General features: G+C 32.6%; 5 protein-coding genes across 18 annotated transcripts; 3 read left to right on the forward strand and 2 right to left on the reverse strand.

Annotated features, from left to right (window-relative positions):
- Positions 1-615: 615 nt before the first annotated feature.
- Sou (required for meiotic nuclear division 5 protein souji) lies at positions 616-2816 on the forward strand. 2 transcript variants are annotated; one of them, XM_070653124.1, is made up of 6 exons: positions 616-817; positions 905-953; positions 1025-1134; positions 1201-1911; positions 2012-2157; positions 2384-2816. In XM_070653124.1, the coding sequence occupies exons 1-6, from the start codon at positions 731-733 to the stop codon at positions 2472-2474; spliced, it is 1194 nt and encodes a 397-aa protein (XP_070509225.1). In that variant the 5' UTR covers positions 616-730; the 3' UTR covers positions 2475-2816. The 2 variants fall into 2 exon arrangements, with proteins under 2 accessions (XP_070509225.1, XP_070509226.1); XM_070653125.1 differs by having other exon boundaries at positions 2405-2816.
- An 811-nt stretch (positions 2817-3627) lies between these two features.
- LOC139100545 (putative defense protein 3) lies at positions 3628-4550 on the reverse strand. Its single transcript, XM_070653167.1, has 2 exons — positions 4101-4550; positions 3628-4038 (listed from the first exon to the last, which is right to left on the reverse strand). The coding sequence occupies exons 1-2, from the start codon at positions 4517-4519 to the stop codon at positions 3807-3809; spliced, it is 651 nt and encodes a 216-aa protein (XP_070509268.1). The 5' UTR covers positions 4520-4550; the 3' UTR covers positions 3628-3806.
- Positions 4551-7328: 2778 nt separating this feature from the next.
- LOC139100578 (uncharacterized) lies at positions 7329-15428 on the forward strand. 10 transcript variants are annotated; one of them, XM_070653224.1, is made up of 6 exons: positions 7329-7539; positions 12696-12764; positions 13369-13392; positions 13468-13561; positions 14395-14520; positions 14728-15428. In XM_070653224.1, the coding sequence occupies exons 2-6, from the start codon at positions 12716-12718 to the stop codon at positions 15263-15265; spliced, it is 831 nt and encodes a 276-aa protein (XP_070509325.1). In that variant the 5' UTR covers positions 7329-7539; positions 12696-12715; the 3' UTR covers positions 15266-15428. The 10 variants fall into 10 exon arrangements, with proteins under 10 accessions (XP_070509325.1, XP_070509322.1, XP_070509326.1 ...); XM_070653225.1 differs by lacking the exon at positions 7329-7539 and adding an exon at positions 9741-10500 and having other exon boundaries at positions 12694-12764; XM_070653223.1 differs by lacking the exon at positions 7329-7539 and adding an exon at positions 9743-10503.
- A 1067-nt stretch (positions 15429-16495) lies between these two features.
- Positions 16496-19941, forward strand: LOC139100577 (serine-rich adhesin for platelets-like). 3 transcript variants are annotated; one of them, XM_070653217.1, is made up of 4 exons: positions 16496-16653; positions 16837-17010; positions 17597-19413; positions 19491-19941. In XM_070653217.1, exons 1-4 carry the CDS (start codon positions 16583-16585, stop codon positions 19652-19654), a joined length of 2226 nt encoding a protein of 741 aa, XP_070509318.1. In that variant the 5' UTR covers positions 16496-16582; the 3' UTR covers positions 19655-19941. The 3 variants fall into 3 exon arrangements, with proteins under 3 accessions (XP_070509318.1, XP_070509317.1, XP_070509319.1); XM_070653216.1 differs by having other exon boundaries at positions 16499-16653; positions 16801-17010; XM_070653218.1 differs by having other exon boundaries at positions 16507-16644.
- Positions 19942-21025: 1084 nt separating this feature from the next.
- On the reverse strand, positions 21026-22142 carry LOC139100558 (uncharacterized). Of its 2 annotated transcripts, XM_070653187.1 has the most exons (4): positions 21916-22142; positions 21641-21850; positions 21392-21577; positions 21026-21332 (listed from the first exon to the last, which is right to left on the reverse strand). In XM_070653187.1, exons 1-4 carry the CDS (start codon positions 22106-22108, stop codon positions 21127-21129), a joined length of 795 nt encoding a protein of 264 aa, XP_070509288.1. In that variant the 5' UTR covers positions 22109-22142; the 3' UTR covers positions 21026-21126. The 2 variants fall into 2 exon arrangements, with proteins under 2 accessions (XP_070509288.1, XP_070509287.1); XM_070653186.1 differs by having other exon boundaries at positions 21392-21850.
- Between the last annotated feature and the right edge of the window lie 1791 nt (positions 22143-23933).

Genomic DNA, 23933 nt, shown 5'->3' on the forward strand with positions numbered 1-23933 from the left:
TGGAAAAAGTTGTAAATGTGAGAAATTTGAAATTTTTTTGACCGTTATGAGTGTTTGCAGAGTTGGGATTATATGAGGATTGGTGAATTTTTGTATGAATTTTATGATATGTTGAGATAAAGCTGAATTACAGGCTGATAAGCCAAATTGATAGATCGACATTTTCTCTAAAAGCACACGGAATACAAATGACTGAAATTCTGGTGCCAGGCTTGCATGACTCTGGCTCCAGACAAGATTTGATGAAAACCGGCTTCAGATTAGAGTCAGATCGGTCTATGGCTAGATATTCTGCTGTTTCTTCACCATGTGTTTTGCAGGTTTACAGCGAACCATGCTAAAGTTCAAAAATTCCTAAAAACTCCTCAAAAAATTCAAAAAAAATCTAGTTTTTTCATCAAATTGTCATTGAAAATTCAAAAAACTTTGACAGTTAATTTTTGAATTTTGACAAATTTGTTCAAAAACTCAAAACTTTTCCAAAATTCCTTAAAATTTTTCAAATTATTAATAAAAAATCAAAATTTTCAATATTTCAGCCAACATTTCATCAACATCCGATTTCTCAAACAATCCTCAAACGGCCACCAAAAATTCAAACTCCCCAACAATCAACCAACACATCCAAAATCAGCAAAAAAGTTTATAAGATGTAAAATAATTTTCCTCTCTCTTTGTTTTGAATTTTTGTCATAATTTAGCATTTGTAAAACGAAATTGTCATCAAAAAATGGAGGCAATCGAGAAAGTATCAGCTGAAATTGAGAAAGTGATAACAAAATTTAGTGCTATAAACGACCATTCAACAAAACTTATCGTAAGCTCATTCTCACTGACTTTCTATTTTTTTTTCTGTACCTGGACTCAATTGTATTATTGCTTATCTAATTTTTCATGATAACAGCAAAATGAAATCAATGCATTGGAAAACATTAAGGCTACACTCGAGGAACGTAAGTTGTGTCATGAAATGTTTTTAGGGATTTTTTGCGTTTTTTTGTAAAGTCATTTTTGGTATTTTTAGAACCACCAGAGACACAGTTGACAGCACAACAGATAAATATGGTTAAAAGCACAATCTCAAGAACAAAAGAGAAGCTTCACAGATTAGCAATCGATCACAGAGACTTGCATGTAAATAATTCCTTAAATTGATGACTCTACGTGCTTTTTTGACTCATTATTTTGTTGTTGTTGTAGGGAACAGTCAGCAAAGTTGGCAAAGCAATAGATAGAAACTTTATCATGGAATATCATCAAGTCGTGCGATCAGATCTCTTTCAAAGTGACTACAACATACAGTTACTGGATGAGAATATTGCAAAGCATTTTTACCGTCAAGGCATGGAGGATATAGCAGATTCACTAATAAAAGAAGCTGGTCTACCGAGAGAGATCATCAATGAGGATCCATTCGCGGAACTACATAAAATATTTGAGGAAATTCATCACAGAAATTTAGCGCCAGCAATCGATTGGACTGAAAAATATTCTAAACAATTAGAGGATAGACACAGTTCATTGGAGTTTAAACTACATCGATTAGCATTTATGCAAATTATTCGTGGTGGACTGCAATCACAAAATGAAGCAATTAATTACGCTCGTATTCATTTATCAAAATTTGTTAATAAATATCAAAAAGACTTTCAAGTCCTGATGGGCTGTTTGCTGTATTTAAAGAATGGCTTGGACAGTTCACCTTACAATTATTTATTACGTGACGAAATGTGGGTCGAGGCTGCTGATGTCTTTTTAAAAGACTCATGCGAACTTTTAGGAATTAATAAGGAATCTCCATTGTCGACGATCGTTAGTGCTGGATGTATTGCCTTACCAGCTTTATTGAATTTGAAGCAAGTCATGTCTCGGGAGGTTCAAGGCATATGGAATGGACGAGAGGAGCTTCCGGTAAGTTACATCATCTAAAATGCGCTCCATTCCCTCATCATCAAAAAACATTCCAACTTGTCATCTCCAATTTTAATCAATTTAAATTCTCATCTTACAGATTGAGATTGACGTTGATCGTTATCATTCAATCTTCGCCTGTCCAATATTGCGTCAGCAATCAACAGAAGATAATCCACCGATGAGACTTAAATGCGGTCATGTCATCAGCAAAGACGCACTTAATAAATTAAGCAGTGCATCAATGTGAGTAGCTTGGGTCTCCAATTGGAAATTTTAGTGAAAAATCTTTTAGAATTTTTTGATTTTTTTGTAGCTTTATTAATTAATTTAATTGGCAATTTTTGATATATTTTATGCACGGTTTTTGAGTTACCGCAAAATGCTTGATTAATTTAGAGTGCCTAAAATAATTTTCACTAAAATTTTACTATGAAAATTAAGGAACAATTTATTCAAAATCTCTGATCAGTATGAACAATAATCATTACAGGTCGATGCTTAAATGTCCATACTGTCCAATGGAGCAGAGCGTCAACGATGCAAAACAAATTTATTTTTGATGTACTGGAGATTGTACTGTAATTTAAGCCACCTAGTGATTATTAACTGTCCTGTACTCGTGATGTGAGGAGCTGCACTACTTTAAATCTTCAATACACACAACTTAGTTCCTTCCGATGCTCTTCACTGCAATGAATTTAATCATGAAATGAAAATAAATATATAAAAAGCTAGTTCCTCTATTGTTGAGGATGTTCTGTTAATTTATTTAATCGTTTTCTTCTGGATGAAAAATCATGTTTGTTTTAGACTAACTTAAAATCTGTAAAAAACTACTTTTTTGAAATGTTTCATTCAAATATAAATTAATAAATTAAGTTATTTTATCCGAATCGAAAGAATTTATGCTTTTTGGTTTACATAATGGAATGTTTAATTCATGTTCAAGTCCGCATTCTGTTTTTGTTACTTTTCGATGACTTTTCAGAATTTTAGATTGGAATCTGAGATATTGAAAAAGTAAAAATGATGAGTTGTAATGCTGGAAATATTAGAAAGCATTGAGTTTTGCAAGATGATGGATATCCATTAATATTATGGTTGGATTCATGTTCAAGGATATTTGAACTGGGATCGATTGAACTCACAATCCCGAATAGACAAGGAGGATGTTCATGAGTATTAGCCTAAATGGAAGAGCTTTGGTCTTACGAACCAAATACCTTGGTTTCAATTTTCAAAGCTTTTTTTCCATTTAACCATTCTAGCTCATGTGTTGGGTACAGCTTTGATATATTTGGTCCCTAAAGTGCCTCCACTTCCAGGAATACAATAATATACTTTCTTACACAAAGTGTAACTAAGTACATTGAATCTCATGACGTATTCGTGTCCTTGCAATGTGCATAGTTTGTAATTGGTTCGGAACCCAAGCTACAGTAGGTCGAAAAGGTGTGGCACAATAGATTTTTAATCTTTGTGCCCCAGCTCATAAGGTCAATTCTTAAATGTCATTCATTAGTAAAATTCAATATAATCTTCCAACTGCTAAAATAATATTCTAAACAAATCTGGATATTGACTCATAATCGTGACTTAATATTAAAAACTTGTGTTGTGATTCAACTTCAATTTAATAGATATTTATCAAGATAAGAAAATGTTGTTTTGAGTTTAGAGTTTAATGCTTAATGAGTTAGAGATTAATAAAAATTAGAGATTGTAAAGCGGAACTTTATTTTTAACTTTTAGGGATTAACTTTTTATTGACTTTATTAGGATTTCGGAAACAGGAAAAGAGGACTTACTACTTAAATTGACTTAAAATTTCAATGTTCCTATTCTGATTTTGATTGAAAATTTAGAAAAAATGCTCAGTTCTTCAAATTATTTTAAACTTTTGCAAGACAATAAGGAACAGGATTACAGTTGCAATTGCAGTTACAATTACAATTATCATTAGGCTTAGGAGTTGTTGGTTCTTCTGGAGGCTCTTGTGTTGTAGTTGGTATTGTAGGCATTGTTGGACTTGCAGTTGTTGTAATCGGGTCAGATGGAATCACAATATTCATTGGTAATCTGCGTGCAGCCCAAAATGTTTGAAAATTTCCAGCAATTGTGACACTTTAATAAAATTTAAAGGAACTGATAAGATAGAAAAATTATTTAATAAAAATTAATCTTACTAAAAATTGAAAATAATTATTTCTGTGGTATTTGGTGCTATCCATGTAATATCTACTGCTGTTTTCTGAGCCATGCTTATATGTGTTGCACTTGATCCTGAGATATTTCTACAAGCTAATGCACCAACAACTTCAGATTCTAAAAATGTTCCTATAAGTTGATTATTTCCTGCTCGAGCTTGAATTAAAAATCCTCCAAATGAAGACAGACTGGTGGTACCAGAAATTCTGATTATTGTTGGCTGACCAGATATGATTTGTGTCGGAATTTCTACATTCACTGGAAGATTTCCAGGTTGATCTTGATTTGCACCATGACGAGGCATCATATCTTCACAAGAACTTAGCGGTGCACCTCCTGGCCTACTTACAACATTCAAAATGCAGAAACTTGCAATAAAAATTACTTTAAGCCACATTTTTATAAATTTTAAGTTTTGAGCTAAACGTCTGCAAGATTCAAAATTCACTCTTAATCTGATTTTATATCCAAAAAACATTTCGATTAAGAAATTACCGTGGATCGATTAACTGATAAAACCTGATAAAATATATTAAATTACTCATTAAAAATCGTTCAAAAATGACGTACATGCCTAAAATCAGGAACAATGTTTATCACTCCCGTCCTTAACAACATCAATGATTCACTGCACCTACATCATCATTAAATGACATTATTTGCATGGAATTCCTCAAACAATGCTTTATTCCATTGAATTCTCATGACAAGTCAGTCAAAATAACAACAATACTTCATTAATCTTTATGAATTATTATCCTACAAAAATCAAGCATGTAACAATGATGTTGAAGAAGCAAGTAAACAAGGATGATACAATTTATTCAAAATTAATCGACAATGTACATGATGATGATGCCAATTAATAAGCAATCAATTTAAGAACATTTTTTTGCAAAGAAAAATTGAAAATCAATAATAAAAAATTGCGATTCTTCATTCTTGGAGATCCCAGGGAAATGATAAGTCATTACAAAGCAAATTCTAAAGTTCAACACACTTGAAAGGTTTTTTCTCGAATTTTTAACTTCATAAATGAAATTAATTACTTCCACAAGACATTATTTTTTTGCTATTCTGGACACCAAAGTATGAAGATTTACGAATTATTGTTGTTTATAAGCTGAATTGTTGAGGCATGAGAGCGTGGAATGGTATTTTTTTGACGTCAAAATAATAGAGGGTTATTCCTTAATGTTTAGTCAGTGTTGTTGAATAAGATCTGGAGGATAAATCAGGTCATGCATTTATATACCTTACGTTGATGATCCTAATGTGAGGCAGAGTCATTGTCTTGTAAGCATACTCGTTGTTTGTTCATGATATTGATCTGTGGCTGAACCAAGTGACCTAAAAATAGTGAAAATTGTAATTGCTCGATAGTTTCTGTTAAATTCCGGATCATATGTTAAGCAGACAAAAGATTATAAATTATTACAGCTTAATTACGTAGCTTTATGACCTAGACTAACCCTACGACAGTAAAGGAACTCCAAGTCATCAACCCTGACTACACCAATTCAATAATAATCCCAGATAAACATCATAATCTGCCGGTAATAATTAATTTGTCTAATTGAAAAGCAGTCGTGATCGAAAATGCATGTTGATTTAAATTAAAATACATTAAACTAATAATAACTTCTCACTTTATAGTAAACTAATGATATGTATCAATCAATCAAATTAAATTTAACTGTGTGCCTCAATTCATAAAGCACAATGTAAAGAGTCAATCACGATCAAAAACACATGTTGACTTTAGGGCATCTAATTTTTGCGCAGTTCAACAAGTGTTTGGATATAAAACAGAAGTCGCAACTTGTTGATTGCTGGAAGTCTAGTTTGTCGCAGTTTTTTTGATTGTAACGAAAAATAAATGAAAGTAAAAGTTAAGATTTTATGACTTTCAGATTGTTTTTTGAAGATGTTTATTCGGTTGACAGTTTTATGAGCTGTATAAATTGCATTTAATTATGAATTATGACTTTTTGCAAGATATTGTGAATCAGAAGTTCATACTTTTTGAAATATGAGTATGATTTCAATTCATTCTGGTTAAGAAAGTCATCAAAATGGTCCCGAGTGGAACACAGGCTGCTATTAGTTGACGATTTGTCTAACTTTAAGCTCGACTCACGACAAGAGATTTACTTACTCACTTCGCTTTTCGTATAGATCATTTGTGATCCATGATCTCCCATACCAAGACACATAGTCGACTACTAACCAAAGCCTGCACCACTCGGGATTCTTATTGAACCCAGACTAATAACCTTTTTTCTAGGGCATGCGTGGGAAAATTACCCGACTGTGCTAAAGGTGGAAAAACTTTATGACACTTTATTTAGTCGCGGTATGTAGTTTGGAGTTAACTGCAGAAAAAAAAAACAATGACATAATAGTTAATTGTGCAATAAATTTAGGTATTTGATCACGACTTAATTTCAATTCTCAGGGATACTTAAGAATTTAAATAGTAAAGTAATTGGCAATATGAATCGTTTTTGAATTTTTAGGCTTCTTTTTAGCCTGGAGTGGCCTTTAAACTAGTTATATTCAAGTTATATCTAAACAGCATTAAACTCAACATACTGGATTCTTTCAGAATAATGTTTGCTACTTGCAAATAAGTTATTGGTAAATCCAGTTGACAATTGAAGACAGGCAGCTATAGAATATCGATCAGTTCACTGACATCATTCGAAATAAATTCACAAAAAATCTAAAGTAATTTATAATGCAAAGTCACAGAGTAAATAAAATTTACTGACCAAGACATTCCTAGAATCTCACAAAATCTGGAATTTCAATCATTTCTCATTGACTTTCATAAACATCATCAAACTGGAACCAAACTCAGAACCCCTAACAATCTATCTTGAACTTGAAAATGTGCAAACCATCAGATTGCATTAATTCCTGCTTAGAAAATACAATTAGAACATTTGTTTTATATTACCAGACGCTCTACGTCTTGATCATGATATTGTAGTGTAGTGAGTAGTAAGTATTCATTTCGAGAGTGGTATTCATCACGATGTTCATGAAAAATAAAGCCACAAAATATAAAAAAGGAATAAAAAACACACACTTACGTGAATTTTCTTTCATCAGTTCCATATATATTTCGTACTCAATGCGAAACATCTCTCAGTTTAATTCAGATACTCGAGTTAGTTAAACGTTCAAAATTAATTAAAGTGCCTATTTTAATTGGACAGTTATTGTCAATTTGATTTCTAAATTTTTATTCTATTTTATTGACATAAACATCAAAATTTTTATTGCTTTTGTCTCAATTTAAGTGAGACATCGTAGTTCTTTCAATTTAATTTTTACAGGAAAACAAATTAGTTTTGTGGATTTTTTTAGTGTGCAGTGGAATTAAAAGACAATAGAGAAGTGTTTATTGCGGTACGATCTTATTCGTGATATGAATCTATTAATTAATTTAATTTATTGATGATTGTTTTATTGGTTTATTTTGGGATGATTTGAAGGGCGCTACTTGATGACCTTTAATGGGTTGTTCTATGTTTATGGTGGTTCCTTTTTGAGAGATCTATCTGGTGTGTTCTAAATTGTGTTAATGACATCGAGATGTAGTTTTTCTTGACCGATTCCAAGTGGACAACTTGACCTACGATAGACTAATGACTAGTCTTACCCAGAAGATACACAGTTCAAACAAAAGATGAAAGTACAGCTTCCAGGCCAAAGTTACTCTGATTCCAGATCAGATTCCATGAAATCTAGCCTCAAGCTAGTCTCAAGTCGGCCTGGGACTGAATTTTTGACCATTTCTAAGCCGTATGCTTTCAGAATTAGATCTAGTTACTAACTAGACATTATGTCAAGTTGTCTACTCGAAAATATGCCGATAGTTCTCAAATCGTTTACCTTAAAGCGACTAAACATCTCAATCTACAAAATAACAATCAATAAGAAAGTCCAGACACAATTTGTCCCACTTGTCTATCCATAAATTGACATTTTTAATTCACAACTTCCATAATTTATCCAAAAACAATCCAAATTACCATTTATGCAAAAAAAAAACTTTCTTTAATTTCGTGGGTGTGTTACTTAAGGCAACTTATCTACTGTGTGTAACAGAGGGCATTAAGACAACTTTTACTGATGTCATATTGGATGAGCTAAATTACACAGAAACATTTTATTATCTCATCGGCTTTTTGGATGCAAAACAATCGATCTTTTGTTAACTGAGGATTTTTATTTGTATAAATTCCTTATTAAGATTTTGTGATTTTTTTGGTGTTTATTTTAACGAATCAAATATTTGAGTGACGAACAGCTTGGAGATAAATCGATATATTATTAAGAATGGAAAGTTTTATAGTCACATTAAAAAATTGACATTTTGTGTTAGAATATTTTGAAGATTAAATGAAGAACGAGAGGCATCATGCCACGTGCATGAGATATCATGTCTTAAATATGCAAATAAATCGGTTCCTTTGTTTTAAATCATGCCATATTGCTGGATATTTCCTAACATGCATACAATGAGCTCACAATACATCTTATTAACATCGTGGTACCATGAGATTATGCTGATTGTCTGCTCGGGATTGCAAAATTGGCTGATATACATATCAAGCATTTGGAAATTTGCATGCTTCATGCCTTGAATACAAGATATGTCTTAATGCCTCAAACTTATGAAAATGAAATTTGAATTTGAATTTCAATTGCTATTTTTTTAATTTTAGAATTTTTTAAACTTAATTTCCGTCAAAATATTCTAAATCTGTGTTAATCATCGCATACAATCTTCCATATATTTCTGCTAATCTTCCTTAATTCGCAACTTGTTTACTGCATCAAATTGTCTAAAAATTAATTTTCAAGGAAAAAAGTCTTAAATTATTCCAACGGTTAATAAACAACAAAATCTTTGTCATGCTTCTTTTGAAGTAAATTGACTGTTTTTTTATTCATGAAAATCTTGCAATATTTATCGTCATTTTTGACACATGAAGCTTTAATAGTGACGATAACTTGCATGACTTATGGGTCATTTATATGCCAGAGATGAATTCAGATGACGAATATTCTTCATTGTAAATTTTGATGCTAATTAGTTTAATAAATTGTTGAAGGTGTGCAGTAATGATGAGGTAGCTTGACTGTGATGTAATTATAGTCTTTTGGAGATTCCGTAGTGAATTCTTAGAAAAAACTAGTCTACAAAATGAATATTAGTTCATAAAATTATCATACTAGGTATGAGTAAAGTAGTCTTGCGTAGAACTCGAAGTCGAGTCGGATTTTGTATGGAAAATTGACTCAATTCCATTAAACATCTAGTTTTGATCTATAATATTCCAAATTGATATTGATTGGCTGAGCTATGGTTGATCCTTCATAAAATGTAAATAAACTATCGGGTTATGCCTAAAAAACCATAAAGCACAGAAATGAAAGTATGTATGACACTTTCACAAAAGACATGAAGCTTTCTTTTACAATTTATATTCCTCGCAGTTCCTTTGTCAGGTCGACTTTCATTCTTGACATTTTAATGTCTGCACATCAATTTAATTTATTGCCATTAATCCTGTAGAAATAAAATTTCCTAGATGCTGCAAATGAAACTAATCAACTCTTTTGTGCTTCTTCGAGATTTTATGTCTTTTGAGTATAAAACACAATTACTATATTGAATACACTAGCTTTATTTACGACCAATAACATTTACCATGTAGACTCTTTGTAGCCGATTCAAGATAAAGTCAAATAAAGACAAGAAGAATTAATTAACTTCATTACCACAACAGTTATTAGAAGAGGATTATAACGATTGTGATCACATTTCAATTTAATTTTTAAATTCGAGCTTTTTCTTGTTCTAAAGCTTTACGCGAATGAGCGATTAAGCGACATGCGAGAATAACAAAGTCTGTCGTTTCTCCTCTGAATTGTGTACTAAATTGTTGTGCTGTGGTGGGGATTTTCCGGTCGGTACTTTTTTATGTTTTCAAAACAATAACAAATAATGAAATACAACTTTTGTGCCTTTTTGGACTGAGCTACTCATCAAAAATTACGTTTACGTAAATTTCTAAGAACAAGAAGAACCAAATCGCGATTCAAGTTCCATTCGATATCAAGCAATAAAACCTGATGTAAGGAATATTTTAAATAAAAGAGAAACGACAGCAACAACAAAAAAGTTTCTTTTCCACATCGATTTTTGTTTACATTTAAGCACGATCATCTTTTAGATCTTCAGTTTAGTAGAGGAAGCACAGCCGACAAGACACAAATAATATAAATCTCTAGAATTTATTTACAAGACAAGAATTAAAATTTATTTAAATTACGAGAGTAAAATATAAAATATAAAAAAAGGTAATTAAAGTTTATTGATAAGGGGAACTAAGCAGCATGACATATTTATGGAACAAAATGTCATGGAATTTCCGATTTTCAAGCATTCAAAGTCACAAATGATTAAAATGCATGTTAATTAATAATTTATAATCTGCAAAATATTCTGAGAATCAAAACAGATTACATCATTGGTGACAATACAAAAAACAAGCTTAACAACCTGTTCTGTCACTTAAATAATCAGCGATAAAAAAAAACTGTGCAAAAATATATATTTTTAACAAAAAAAAAAAGTAAATGTCATTTAAGATCTTTGATCGGATATCATCACTTTAATGATCAATATTAGTTTACTGTCTTGAAGAGTTCAGGCTTTGTTTATTAAATTCAAGAAGCCGTCAAAGCCGGAAAAAATTATTATTTTAAGTGCGCATAAAGTTGACTCACATGTGATTTATTGGCTGAATAATATTATTTGATGCCATTTGCGCCTTTAGAATGTGCAGTTAATTAAGATTTATATTAGGGATCTGCTGGTTAAGGCATAATAATTGAGTAAAAGCATGATCAGATTAGGTATACTAAATCGATTCTAACGTTTTAAGTGATTAGAACACTAGTGTAGAAATTAGTATTTGCATTTCACATAGCAATTTATATGTCAGGATTAAGAAACTATATCGATGGTGCTAATAAAATAATTTTTAATTAACACGCATCAAGATCAATATTTCGTCTTGAACAAGGAATTGTGCTGCACAAAATTGAAAACATATTGCTAAAGTTTTGAATTTTTAGCAAAATTTTGAAGGTTTAGAAAGAGCCGCTGACATTTAAATTAGATTTGATTCAAAAAACACAAATAAATAGCTTCAAAATTATCGCATCTTTTACTGACCCTGGTCAAGTTGTCACGCGCAACGATAAAAAGTGAATATGAAATAAAAGAACGCCAATTTTTCGGGGTTTTGATAGCTTAAAAATCAGCAGTGTCACTGTTGAAAAGAGAAATCTGGACGTCATTTCTAAAATTAAATATTTAAGAATGTTCAGGCTGTATTTATCTGTATTTGTTCCTTACTTCGAAGTCAAGACGATTTTTCTCCACAAAACCTTAGTCAACAAGTGACAAAATTTATCCATTTGGGAGTCACATGGTGTTCGGAGTCCATTTGATATCAGTATGGGCTCCTTCACCTTCTTCGTTCCCCAGAAGCTTGTTTATTGAAATTTTCTTGAGTTCAAGACAAGATTTTATTACATTTGGGGAATCCCATCAATCTAGTAGGGAAAAATACTGTTACAGATTAAAATTGTTTACGTGAATCACATAGCTAAAGGCACTGATACATAATTTTCAAATGTTTTTAGGTCACTTCTGTTAATTAAATATAAATCAAAGATAAGAATTTGATTTCACAATTAAATGTCACTGTTTTGTCAAATCTGACTGATTAAAGCGTCCTGATTAAAGCTTTAAATGGAACTAAATTATCTTAAGCCTTATTTAGTTAATTTACGCTAGCTTTACAGATCAATTGCGTCCCATGCCCTCCCTTAGACGTCTCCAAAAGACTTTCTTTCTAAATTCCTGTCTAAACCTGATTTTACACATTAAAAACCAGGCATAAAATCTTAGAAAGAAGTCCATTTGCAATAAATTCTTAAATTATAGTCAAAATAGGAGTTTATTAACCGTTAAATCCATCGGGAAATATTATACTGGAAATTCCAAAATGACAAATCAAGCAATTTTCTGTTAACTAATTAGCAGCCATCCAAAATGTCCAATAACACATATGCAGATTATTTTACGATATTTTGCATCACGTGTCATTTATTCAAGTCCAAAAAACTCATCCATTTTGATAAAAAATAAGCAAAAGAACCTTTAAAGTTAAGAGCAATTAACGCTTGACCTTCTGCGATATTTGCTCAATGTTCTTTCAATGAAAAGAATCGACAAAATTAATATTTGACGAGCATCCACTCAGAGTTATCAATTTTGATTAATATTAAGTATAAAATTGCGTGTTATTTGCATTCAATTGATTCTGGAACACATAAAGTGTGTATGACTCTGCCCATATATTTAATATACTATAATTTACATATAATTGCAATCAATTGCAATAGAAGAGTATAATGAACTTTATGGTGACAAACTTTCTAATTCCTTGATTTTGTTTCTTTTTTTCTTTGTCTTGCAGAAGAGCACATCGAACAGAAAATGTTGACATTCGGTATCATTTGCGCTTTAGTAGCCACAACCAGTGCAGGTAAAACAACTTTATAATCATCATTTTAACTCGAAAACACGATTTGACATTGTAATGACTGACTATTAAGTTGAAAAATATTTAAAAGATTGTGATTAATTCCGACAAGATTGAAATTAGTAGCAAGCACACACAAAATGAAGAAGCTTTCTTGACGATTATGATTATTTTGGGAAAATCCCAAAGTTCTTCCATTGAACAGTCCGGTTATTGACAAATAAAAAACTTGATTTCTTGACTATACAATGACGTCACACAAATGCGACTTGACGTGATAGTGTTAATTAATATTCATACATCTATAGTGTACATAAGGAAGAATATACAATCGCACTTATTCGCAACACATTCACACCCGGCTGGCTATCCCATGCTCTATAGCTTTCACGATCAATTTAATTTATTTATACTCACTTACTTGTGATTCTTGAGCTTCTTTATACTCTAAAAATTTTGACCTTGAACATGACTCAAATTTTATATACAACGAAAATCGTGATTCCAATGAATTATTTTCTATTAAGACAAACGTCATTATATATTTATGACTCATTGTTGTTTACTAAAAAATGACTTAAACCTTGTCTTTTTTCTCTATTTTTAGGCTACTCTAGCTCTTCAGCTGGAGGTTCGGCAGGACTTTATACTGATAATTATAATTCTGGTTATGGTTCTAAATATCCTTATACAAACAATTACGTAGGTTACTCATCAGCTGGAGCCGCACCATATGTTCCTGTCGTTACACCATTCGACATACAACAGTATATAGCTCAATTAAATGCTTTTCAGGCTAAGTATGGTTAATCGTTCATTAGTTCTTTACTTGACCCCTTATACAAAATTCCTGTTTTGTGTTGTTTTCTTCGTGTTTGGTTTTTGTGATGTGATTATTGTTTTGTTTTGTGTTGTTTTTGTCTTCAATGTGTGTGCATTTATACGACTTTGTATATACAAAGCTAGTTTGACTTGTTATAATGTTTTTTTTTTTGTTTTGGCTAACACATGAGACCAAATCCTTTGTTTCGATTGAAGATTTCACTTTAGGGTTTGACTTTAGTATGATAATTTTATAGGTCACTCCATTAAGATCCAAACTTGTAATATTCCAGCAAATTATGTGCATTTTGGGTGAATATAAACCAAAACTTTTAGAATCTTCGGGGTTTGTTAAAGAATATATTTATAAATAAAATGAATGATGATCCAAACTGGGTATGGAATTATTTTAAGCACGGATTCATCGCACGCTATATCTGGGATCAATTATATGGTTGCACATATTCCTTTTGATTTAAATTTTGAATGATTTTCGAATGCACAAAAACAAAATTTTTGGTGATGGTTGACAAAAAGCACTTTTTGGAATCAAAATTTAGTATGTAAATATTTTATTGGTGGTTGTGTTGGTGTGAGGATGGAATTAAGCTTGATTGGTCAGGTTATTAGTTCACTTAGTTGCATTTCTGGTTCTAAAGGTTGACTAATGTCATCAAGATGACTCTAGTAGTCTCTAGAACCGGACATACAACTATCCAAGAGTTTAGAATACTTAACATTACTCTTAAGAATCCATACTAACAAAATTGTACAATATATCCATCTCATACAAAAAATTTCCTCATTCAAGTCCAAGTACAAGGTCATTAACAACAGGCTATGCAGGTGAAGGTGCAAAAGTTCAATCATATGCTTCTTTAAGTCCATCAAAAAGAAGTCAAGATAGACGCAATAATAAGAACAATAAGAATAATAAGTAATTTGGTGATTTACAGATGAATAATTTAACTTTAAAACATTTTCATGATGACTAATGCCTGTTAATACTAAAATTACATATGATTATAGAAGGTTTGGCAATTAACACCTGTAGTGACAATATTTAGATGCTTTGATGAATCGTGTAGTTGATTATGTCTCATAAAAATTCATAGCTAATTTAAAATTATTTACTTGCTTCCAGTCTTTGGTATCAAAACTTAGCACAACAAGCAGCAATTCAAAATTCAGTAGCCGCAAACTACAATGCCATTCGAGACCAAGCCCTCTATGGAAATAGATTTGGTTATGGTGGATATGGCGCTGGTGGCGGAGGATATGCAGGAAGTGGAGGATTTGCTGGAGCAGGAGTTGGAAGTTATGGCGGTGTAGGCGGAGGATCAACTTATGGTGGAACTTACAACAGTCCAGGATATGCAACACCAGTTGTTAATCGATTCGGAGGCGGTGGAAGTTATTCAGGTGGTGGCGGAAACTATGCAGCATCAGGTGGATCAGTTGGAGGTGGACACCAATCAGGATTTGCACATGTCAGCCCACCAAGATTAGACTCAAGATTCGGAGATGAAGGAATTGTTAGTCACAGTGTAGGACAACCAGGCGTTGTTGGAGTTTCATCATTCTCATCATCATCAGACATCAATGGATACAAACAACGTGAATCAGGCACATCAGTCAATAATAATGGAAAAGTGACAACTTATTACAATAGAAATAAGTAATGAGTTCATGTTGAGGATACTTAATCATAATTTTAAGAAGGTCCTTATTTTGTCAACTCAGAAACTTAATTTTAACTGTGGTTCTTTGATTATAATTTTATTGTCTCGATAATCATGTGTAATAGACATTAAGGAAGTAAAATTAATGAAAAAATATCGAAAATTATGCTGTCTTTTTAATTTTTATGAATCATGTTAATTTCCCGAATTGATTTTTATCCATAACTCATCATTTTTAGATTCCTTTGAATCAGGAACGAGAACATCGATGATCAAACACTCTAGTTGCTGTAAAAAATCTGAGATGTTCTTTGAAAGCTTTTCTAGAGCTAAGGTGTACCGTGGTACTAAAAAAGATTACTCATAACTGTTTTAAATAAACTGTCTGCCATGTTGGCTGCGTATTTGACGAGTGGACAATAACCCAATGCATACCGATACGTCAAATGGCTTCAAATGAGCTTGATTGAAAACATTTTAATATGAAATATGAGAATTCATATACCTGAGCGACAAATCGTGGATAATCGCATTTTTTGACATAAGAATTGATCAAAATCAGCCTTTAAGGTGTCGTCAGGTAAATTTATGTATTTCAGTTAACACGGCAATGCAATGATGTCTTAGCAAACACGTTATGCAGTTTAGGATGGAAACATATCTACAACATGGTTATAAAAGCTAACAAAAGTAATACATTGAATATAAAGCTAGTTACAGATTATTAAGATTTCATATTTTTAGTTCTGTCTAGAAATCCTTATCAAATTTTCGAATTCAAATTTTAAGACATAAAGTATAGTTTAGCTCTAAAACTAATACATTTTTCCAAAAATCCCACATCCTATTTCCTCATCTACCTTCATTATTCAAAAATGTGCTTCACAGTAGCTTTCTCAGAATTTTGAAAAATCCAATCATAACAAGTTACGTCTTTAAAAATTCTCCAGAAAATACATGCTCTTAAAATGTCCATAATCACAAAATTATTCAAAATAAACAAACAAACTGCACAAAAATTTGAGTAACATCCGATTGATAAGAATGACTGAAATATTTTGACTTCAATCGAACTCAACCACGAGTTCTTGGAAGAGCGGAACAAATACGTCTCAAATACTTGAGAATAATTCAATTGAGATGAGAAAAATAAAAAATCCAAGAGTTTGTTTATGAAGGAATTCAGTTCGAACACCGATAAGAATTACAGTATATAATTTGCACAGATCGAAGAGAGTCTTCAGTCTTGTGAGATCAATTGAAGAATAATCATCAAAAATATATTAATTTAATTAGAATTAAAACATTCTAGAAACAATGAGAATACTGCTGACAATTTTAGTCACGGCTGCATTAGCGCATGCTGATGTAGATAATAAGTATGGAACGTAAGTTTTAATTAAAGAAAAGCGTTTCAATTTTTGTGCATTAATAACATGTCATAAACCGTTTGAAAATTTTCTCTGATCAAAACTCTTTTTTCTTCTTTTTTTCATTTTGAAAAAAATTGGCAAAACTTGTGTTCCTTACAACAGGGATTTTAACAATCACCTTCTCTTTATTCATGATAGGCACTACTCGCAACATCAAACATCTGTCAATAATGCACGTCAAGGTATGCAAGAAAGATTATCAAAATTAGACAGTCAAAATGTCTATCAACGTCAATTTGGTGGAAATGAAAATTATGTTGCTGGATGCACAACTGGATGTTCAACTGGCTCATCATCTGCATACAATTCAAGGTAAAAACACATTTTATTCAGCTGACTTTCTTTGTCTTATCAATTGACAGTCAGAATGTAGATTTCTTAAAGAGTCTGATTGTGACATTCCCGACCTTATACTAGTTGATAACGATTGTCGAAGCTTCTGCTTTGATTATTGCAATATTATTTAAAATAATTTAATAATAGCGCATTTTGTGATGGCTTGTGGACTGTGTTTTCAAGTGAATTGATCATTTGAACCTGAAAAATATTTTTCATTATCATTGCCCTTTTGAAATATTTATTCCTGTACGGAAATCACTTTCGAATGAATCATCATGCTGAACATGATTAAACATGAATTATAAGCTTTAAATCTTAACCAAACTTTGTAACTAAGGACTAACTATTCAATTAGGAAACGGCTACTATCATGATATTAGCGTACCATGATAGCATACCTGTTAGAGATTCCTATTATATAATAGAAAGCCTTCATATATTCAAGCCATTCCCAACCAACAAAATGCGCTCTTAATCATCAAACCAAATTACTTCCCCTAACCTACTTCAATCTACGTAAATACAAACAATTCTAATCTTAATCAACAACTTATTTTAGATTGTCATCAAGCTTACAACAAAGCAGTGCTAGTGGTCTTGAGAATTCAGATTATGTAGGAGTTGGAGTTGTTTCCCACGGATATGCAAATGATGAAAATGACTTACAGCAAAGAGTATCTGCAAGATTTTCAGCAGGAAGTGCCAATGAAGCTGATGATTTACAACAAAGAGTAGTTCCTGGTGATTTGAGTAATATTCAGTCATCAGCTTATCGTGCATCATCAAGAAGTAGCCGTAGAGAAGAAGAAGAGGAGGAACAGGAAGAAGATTTGCAAACAAACATTGGTGCTGGTTACCACGACTTGTCAGTTAGCAATGATAATAGATATACAGAGACACAAAGAAGATTATTACAGCAACAACAATTGCAAAGAGAATCAGAATCAAGAGTTACTGGAAGTGGAAGAACAGGTCAAGTTTATTATGCTCCAGGAGGCTCAACATCAACATCCTATAGATCATCAGCACAGAATTCAGAAGCTCAATATAGTGAATCAAGAACACAAAAGCCTGTTCCAGTTGGTCAATATGTAAGCATGACAGTTCGTCCAGGAACATCAACAGTTCTTACAATTCCAGTCGCTGCTCCAGATCAAACTCAACAACGTGTTTATGCTAGCAACAGACAAGGATATCAAGCTGTTACAGAATCAAGCCGAACACGCGTTCAACCAGGCTATCAAATCAATTACTATCCATCATATGCATCAGACAGAACAGCATCATCATCCGGATCAAGAGTTGAATCAGTGACACAAAGAGTTGTAGCATATCAACCACAAAAAGTGACAACACCTGCCTATGCAAGTTCAAGATACAACGAAGAAGAAATTGACGAAGATGAGGAAGAAGATACACAACAAAGAATCCAACCAGCAAACGTTAATTTACGTCAATCCTCAGCATCAACAGGTGGTTCAACAAATTATCAACAAAGTTACACAGGCCGAGTAGTTCCAGCCGTTCCAATTCATACAGTTGAGTCAACATCATCACAAAGAACAAATGAAGACCAAAGAAGATATTATCAAGCACGTCCAGTCTATAACCAAAGAGTAACATCAAATAGAAACGAAAATGAACAAGCAAGTGGCAGCAACATTCAATATACAACTGTAAATCGTCCAGTAGTCACATCAAGCCGCATTGCAGGAACTCAGGATGGATCTCAATATGGAAGCAGTGGAGTAACTTACTATACAGCCCCAGTTACAACACAATCACGCATCCAAATGCAAGCACAAAATCAACAAGGATTAGCACAATCACAATACTTGGCTGGAACTGCTGCTCAAACTCAATACACAGCTGGAAGTGCTGCACAGAATCAATACGCTGCTGGAAGTACTTTACAAAATCAATATTCAGCTGGAAGTGCTGCACAAAATCAATACGCAGCCGGCACAGGATCAAGAACAAGTGGCTATGGATATCAGGCATATCCACAATCAAGATACTCAGGCTCACAACGTGGATCAGCTGGTTCCGTTAACCAAAGATTCAGTACACAAGCAATCAATGCTAATTCTGAAGATTTATTGCAATACATGTCAGAAAGTGAGAAGTTGGCAAGAGAACAACAAAGACAAATTGCAGGATCTCAATCAAGTGCATCACAACTCACAGCATCCGAAGCTAATAGACGTACAGTCAATACAGCAAGCACACTTGATAGTGCAGCCGCAAACTTTGTAGGATCAACAAATTTACAAAGTAGATTAAGTGATTTTGATAATGTTGAAAGCCTTGGTGGAGCTGGTGGAACTGGATTTAAGCGCGTTAAGTCATGGCAAAAACAATCAAAATGGGCAAGTGGTAAGTAATTTGGACATTAAGCTTCTAATGTGCTGAAAAGTATGATTAATTGCTATAATTAATTAAATTTTTAAAAGGTTCCGAATATGACAGTGACGGAAAAATCAAAAGCCATTCAATGCTCAGCACAGCCGAAGCAGAGAAGCATAACATCAATGGTGCCGAGACTGGCTACAAAGCAGCAACAACAACATTAGAAAATGATGGAAAAGTCTCAACATATTCCATTCATACACCATAGACATAAAATTTATGTCTTGACCCCTAATTTTTGATTAACTCTCCAAATTAATTAGTTACTAGTTAGTGTTAGCTATACGAAAATTTATGTGAATATGCATTTATAGATGGAATGAGTTTGGCTATGTATGAGAGGCTTTAAAGTTAGGAACGCATTTTTTTCATTAAATTCATACTTTTAGATTTAAAAAATTTTTGTTGGACATTTTTGGAGGATTTAAGGCTTTTGTATTTTTTTATGGATTGTTTGATAGTGAATCGAATAAAAACTTGAAATACTCAATTGAATTTGGTTTATTGGACTTTAGTTTTAATTGCAGTAACTGGAACTTGAGTCATTTTTGAATACACCCTGAAAGTCCCTTCTTAGATCTAATCAAGTAATATCAGATCTCGATTTGGATAATACTAAAGCTAGCCGTCAGCTTGAACAGCATTTGAGTACCGAAAATTGGCTCATGGCTCAGAATTCTATAGCATAATGGATATTTTACTACAAAATGAAGCAAGTAGCCCAAAATTCTTAAAAATCAAGCAACCCCTGAAACATATGCAACACCATGTCATCTTTACTTCATACACAAAACTTCAGATTAGTCTCACTCCAGCAAACATAACATGATCACAGACAAAATGCATCTAAGCTCTTCCAATACTCATGTTAAATCGCGCTTGAAAAATTATTTCGTACTTCCGTTTTAAGCACTTTATATATTTTTTTTTCTAAGAAGTTAAAATCAAGCAGATTTTTATCAACTTCATGTGCATTTGAATTTATTGTTTTCGTTCTCTCTCTCCGCTCACGAAAATAACAGCAGTAAGTATATTCATTAGAAATATATTCTTGTGAGAAACCGCAAGTGCTGTTGAGAAGCAAACAAAAACTATCAGCTATTTTGTGAATGAATTATTATCTGGCAACGAACAATCTCATTTTTGTGTCACATAAATTGTGCTTTTTTAAAGGGGGTTTGAGTGGAAGTGACGTCTACTTATGGAACTTAATGTCTCTACCTCAAAACTTACTATAATTTAGACCAGTGGTGGGCAATCTATTATTTTTCGAGGCACATCTTAGTGGTAAGCCTAGATCGAAACTACACACAGCATACAGTGTGGCATTTCCACAGTATGGCGAAGCACACCCTAACAGACAATGAGTAGACTCACTTAAATGAGTAGACAATGAGTAGACGCACTCATGAGCATATTCAATCAATTTGATTGAGCATGCTCGTGAGTGTACTCGTGATTATGCTCCTTGTCTGTTTGATTGGACACAGGTTGCCCACCACTGATATGGACGTAACTTCCGAACTATCCCTACATCTAAATAAACAAAAAATATAATAATGAATTTAATTATGTTAGATTTTTTTCTGTTTCTTACATCTTTATTACAACATTCATTCATTTGTACGCGTACGGGTAGTGCTACAAACAAGAATATAAATAAAAAATTGACTTACAAATTTATGTAGTCTTTGAGAAAGGTCTCTCAAGCTTATCATCAACTTTATTCGTTAGCTTAAATTCATTAGATGATGAAGACGGATGTTGTGGATTTAAAAGTGGCCCTGGATATTCTTTACAAGTGCATGGTTCCCATGGATGATGACGATCATGATGAATTTGATATGGTATGAAGTTTGATGGCTTTCTTAAAATATCAAATTGGCCTGAAAAGTTTTTATACATAAATAATTAGTTCCGCATGATTAAATTTGGACATTGCTACCATTTCGGTGATGAAAGACTGGTTCCTGATGGAATCGTCGATTGTTGTATCTTTCTGTTGTCCATATGGCATATTGTGGGATCTGTTTCCACGACTCATCGCTATGTCCACTGCCGCTGAATTGATTCCTGTCGTCCTGTCTATGAAATATTGGTCCACGTGTAGGTAATGACTGTGAAGGATTCTCTAAAGGTATGACACTCAAAATTTCATTGGCAATTGACTCTTTAACATGTCCACTACTAATACCTCCACGATCTGGTGTGCCTTTAAACACTGGAACTACTGGAATGCTTGCATTATCATCCTCCTTTCCAATTTCTTTCTCATCGACTGTTTTGGTATCATTTGTCTCACCGCTCGTTATCTCAAATGTTACGTCCGTACGAACACCGACTGTCTTTTTAGTTTCGGATGAATCACTTGAGGATGAGCTGTCACTTCCACTGCTTTTTGATTCTTTTTGAAAAATTTATTTAATTTTTTAAAAAATTTTTTTATTGTCGAATAATTTTTCAGGTCACCTTTTAATTCCGACGTATCAACTGTCACACGCAATCCTTTAATTTTTCCCGTTTTTATATCCTTTTTCACTTCAACGAGTCCCCGATTATCACCAAAATCAAGTTTCGGATCAATTGCAAGACTATGCGTTAATATTAAAATATTAAAAATTATCAACAGCACTAAATTTCGCGAGCCCTCCACTGAAGTCATCGTGTATTGTTAGGCGTCTAGAATGAAACTGAAAATTGTCTCGTGTGCTGTTGCAAAAATGCTTTGTTTCTCTTATTTTGAGAGCTTGATTGTTGTTGTTGTTGTTTTGCGTGTTAAGTGAACAAAAAATTATTCTCAATATAATCGCCAAACTCGGTAGCATTAATGTGGGCAATTTTTGAGGATTTTTTGAGGTAAATGAGTGAGTTGTGGTTGGCAGTTTGGACTTCATGGGGGTTGATTGATGTGTTTTAGGGATTTTAGTGAATTTTGTAGTTTTATCGCTGGTACTTATGATTGATGATGCTTAAAAATACGGACTTAACCTTTTCTTGGCTTAGTAACTAGAGTAGTTAACAAAGCATGGTCTAAGGAAGTCTACATGACTTTATATTGATTATAATTTTGACTTTTTTAACCTGCGGCATTTAGGAAATGCTGCTAAGGTTGTCCATCATTTCTAAAAATAGTGTCTGTTCTACAAAATAACCTAAAATGCGCTCTAATCCTCCCAAAAAGTATGAAATTTCAATAAAATATTTGGTAACTCATGGACATTACCGAAGACACAGTATGAAGACGATTATTAATAAATTTGTCGGTCTGGTTATTTCATGTTGATGATCTTTGGAACTAAAACTGGTAATGATCGTTCCTTAATTTGAAAAAAACCACAGAAGTCGGAATACGCAAATTAGGCATCACTTGATGATAGCATTCAAGACACAAAAAGAATTAGCCGATCACTTAATCAAGTACCTGTAAAACCGGATTTATAATTAATGTGTATTAATAACAAACTTCTAATGTGATTACAAGATTTATATCACTCGAAAATAAAAATGTGTTGAGATTGACATCGAAATGAGAAATTGCAATACTGAGTGTATGTTCGGCTTAAAATACAAAGTTTTTATTTTATGGCCGTGAGATATATGCAGCGAAAATGTGAGAGAAGTCATTAATTTATTTCATGTTAAAAATGTTGAATGCATTCATTATTTGTATGGCATGTAGAACTGAGTTTTCGAATTTTATTTTTGGGGATCATCAATCAAGTGAGATTCAGCGGGGAACAGGAAGATTGCGGTATACGAAGAATTTATGGAATTAATATGGATGAATTGGGAGGAATTGATACAGAATTAATGATTTTTTAATTTGAATCGTTTACTCAGCGGGGGTTAAGAGTCGGGGAATTGGATGAAAATCGATTATGACTGTTTGGTTTGAATGCACATGAAGCATAAAAATGTCTGGAGCATTATTCTTCAATTTTGAATTTGCTAAGTGACAGTACACGAACTTTGAAGGAATGTGGCTTAGTAGGGTAGTTCAGAGGGTCCTATAACCCTAGGAATCAAGTCCATTTTACACCCCGTGACTAAATCAATGCCTCACAAATATCTAACATTAATCGACACCTCAATCTACTAATTTTACTCATAACAAATCATCACTTACACTTGACATTCACACAGTTTTTCATGCACCAAAGCTGAAAAGAATTTTTTAATTGTCTGAAACTTGCAATAACTTGATGTCATTAATAACATGCTACAATGATTTTTTCGCTTAGGAAATAAAACACAATAAAGTTTTGACTTTACAATATTAAAAAGCTTTTTTTTTTTTGCATTTTTATTAGAAAAACTTACAAAAAAATATTTTTTTGTTCCTAATTCAAGAATAAATAAATAAAATTTTAATAAATAAATAATTTATATTCACTTATTCAATTATATTGAAATGGACAAAAATTTGTCATTAAGTAATTTATGTTTGGGTTATTCAATGACAAATTTAGTATCGATATCCATGGACT

This window comes from Chironomus tepperi, unplaced genomic scaffold (assembly GCF_022539635.2).
Source record: "Chironomus tepperi strain 1889 unplaced genomic scaffold, CSIRO-AGI_Ctep_v1 contig_67, whole genome shotgun sequence".
Taxonomy (NCBI): domain Eukaryota; kingdom Metazoa; phylum Arthropoda; class Insecta; order Diptera; family Chironomidae; genus Chironomus; species Chironomus tepperi.

Excerpts from the sequence above, each read along its gene's own strand:
- LOC139100558 (XM_070653186.1), bottom strand. The coding sequence starts at position 22,108 with ATGACTTCAGTGGAGGGCTCGCGAAATTTAGTGCTGTTGATAATTTTT. Across the intron at positions 21,851-21,915 it reads TGATACGTCGGAATTAAAAG|AATCAAAAAGCAGTGGAAGT; the intron begins GTGACCTGAAAA and ends TTTTTCAAAAAG. Across the intron at positions 21,333-21,391 it reads AGTCTTTCATCACCGAAATG|GCCAATTTGATATTTTAAGA; the intron begins GTAGCAATGTCC and ends AAAACTTTTCAG.
- Sou (XM_070653124.1), top strand. The coding sequence starts at position 731 with ATGGAGGCAATCGAGAAAGTATCAGCTGAAATTGAGAAAGTGATAACA. Across the intron at positions 1,912-2,011 it reads ATGGACGAGAGGAGCTTCCG|ATTGAGATTGACGTTGATCG; the intron begins GTAAGTTACATC and ends CTCATCTTACAG. Across the intron at positions 2,158-2,383 it reads AAATTAAGCAGTGCATCAAT|TATGAACAATAATCATTACA; the intron begins GTGAGTAGCTTG and ends ATCTCTGATCAG.
- LOC139100578 (XM_070653221.1), top strand. The coding sequence starts at position 12,716 with ATGTTGACATTCGGTATCATTTGCGCTTTAGTAGCCACAACCAGTGCA. Across the intron at positions 13,562-14,394 it reads TTAAATGCTTTTCAGGCTAA|TCCAAGTACAAGGTCATTAA; the intron begins GTATGGTTAATC and ends TCCTCATTCAAG. Across the intron at positions 14,521-14,727 it reads AAGAACAATAAGAATAATAA|TCTTTGGTATCAAAACTTAG; the intron begins GTAATTTGGTGA and ends ACTTGCTTCCAG.
- LOC139100577 (XM_070653216.1), top strand. The coding sequence starts at position 16,583 with ATGAGAATACTGCTGACAATTTTAGTCACGGCTGCATTAGCGCATGCT. Across the intron at positions 17,011-17,596 it reads TCATCTGCATACAATTCAAG|ATTGTCATCAAGCTTACAAC; the intron begins GTAAAAACACAT and ends AACTTATTTTAG. Across the intron at positions 19,414-19,490 it reads ACAATCAAAATGGGCAAGTG|GTTCCGAATATGACAGTGAC; the intron begins GTAAGTAATTTG and ends AATTTTTAAAAG.
- LOC139100545 (XM_070653167.1), bottom strand. The coding sequence starts at position 4,519 with ATGTGGCTTAAAGTAATTTTTATTGCAAGTTTCTGCATTTTGAATGTT. Across the intron at positions 4,039-4,100 it reads ATAATTATTTTCAATTTTTA|TGTCACAATTGCTGGAAATT; the intron begins GTAAGATTAATT and ends ATTTTATTAAAG.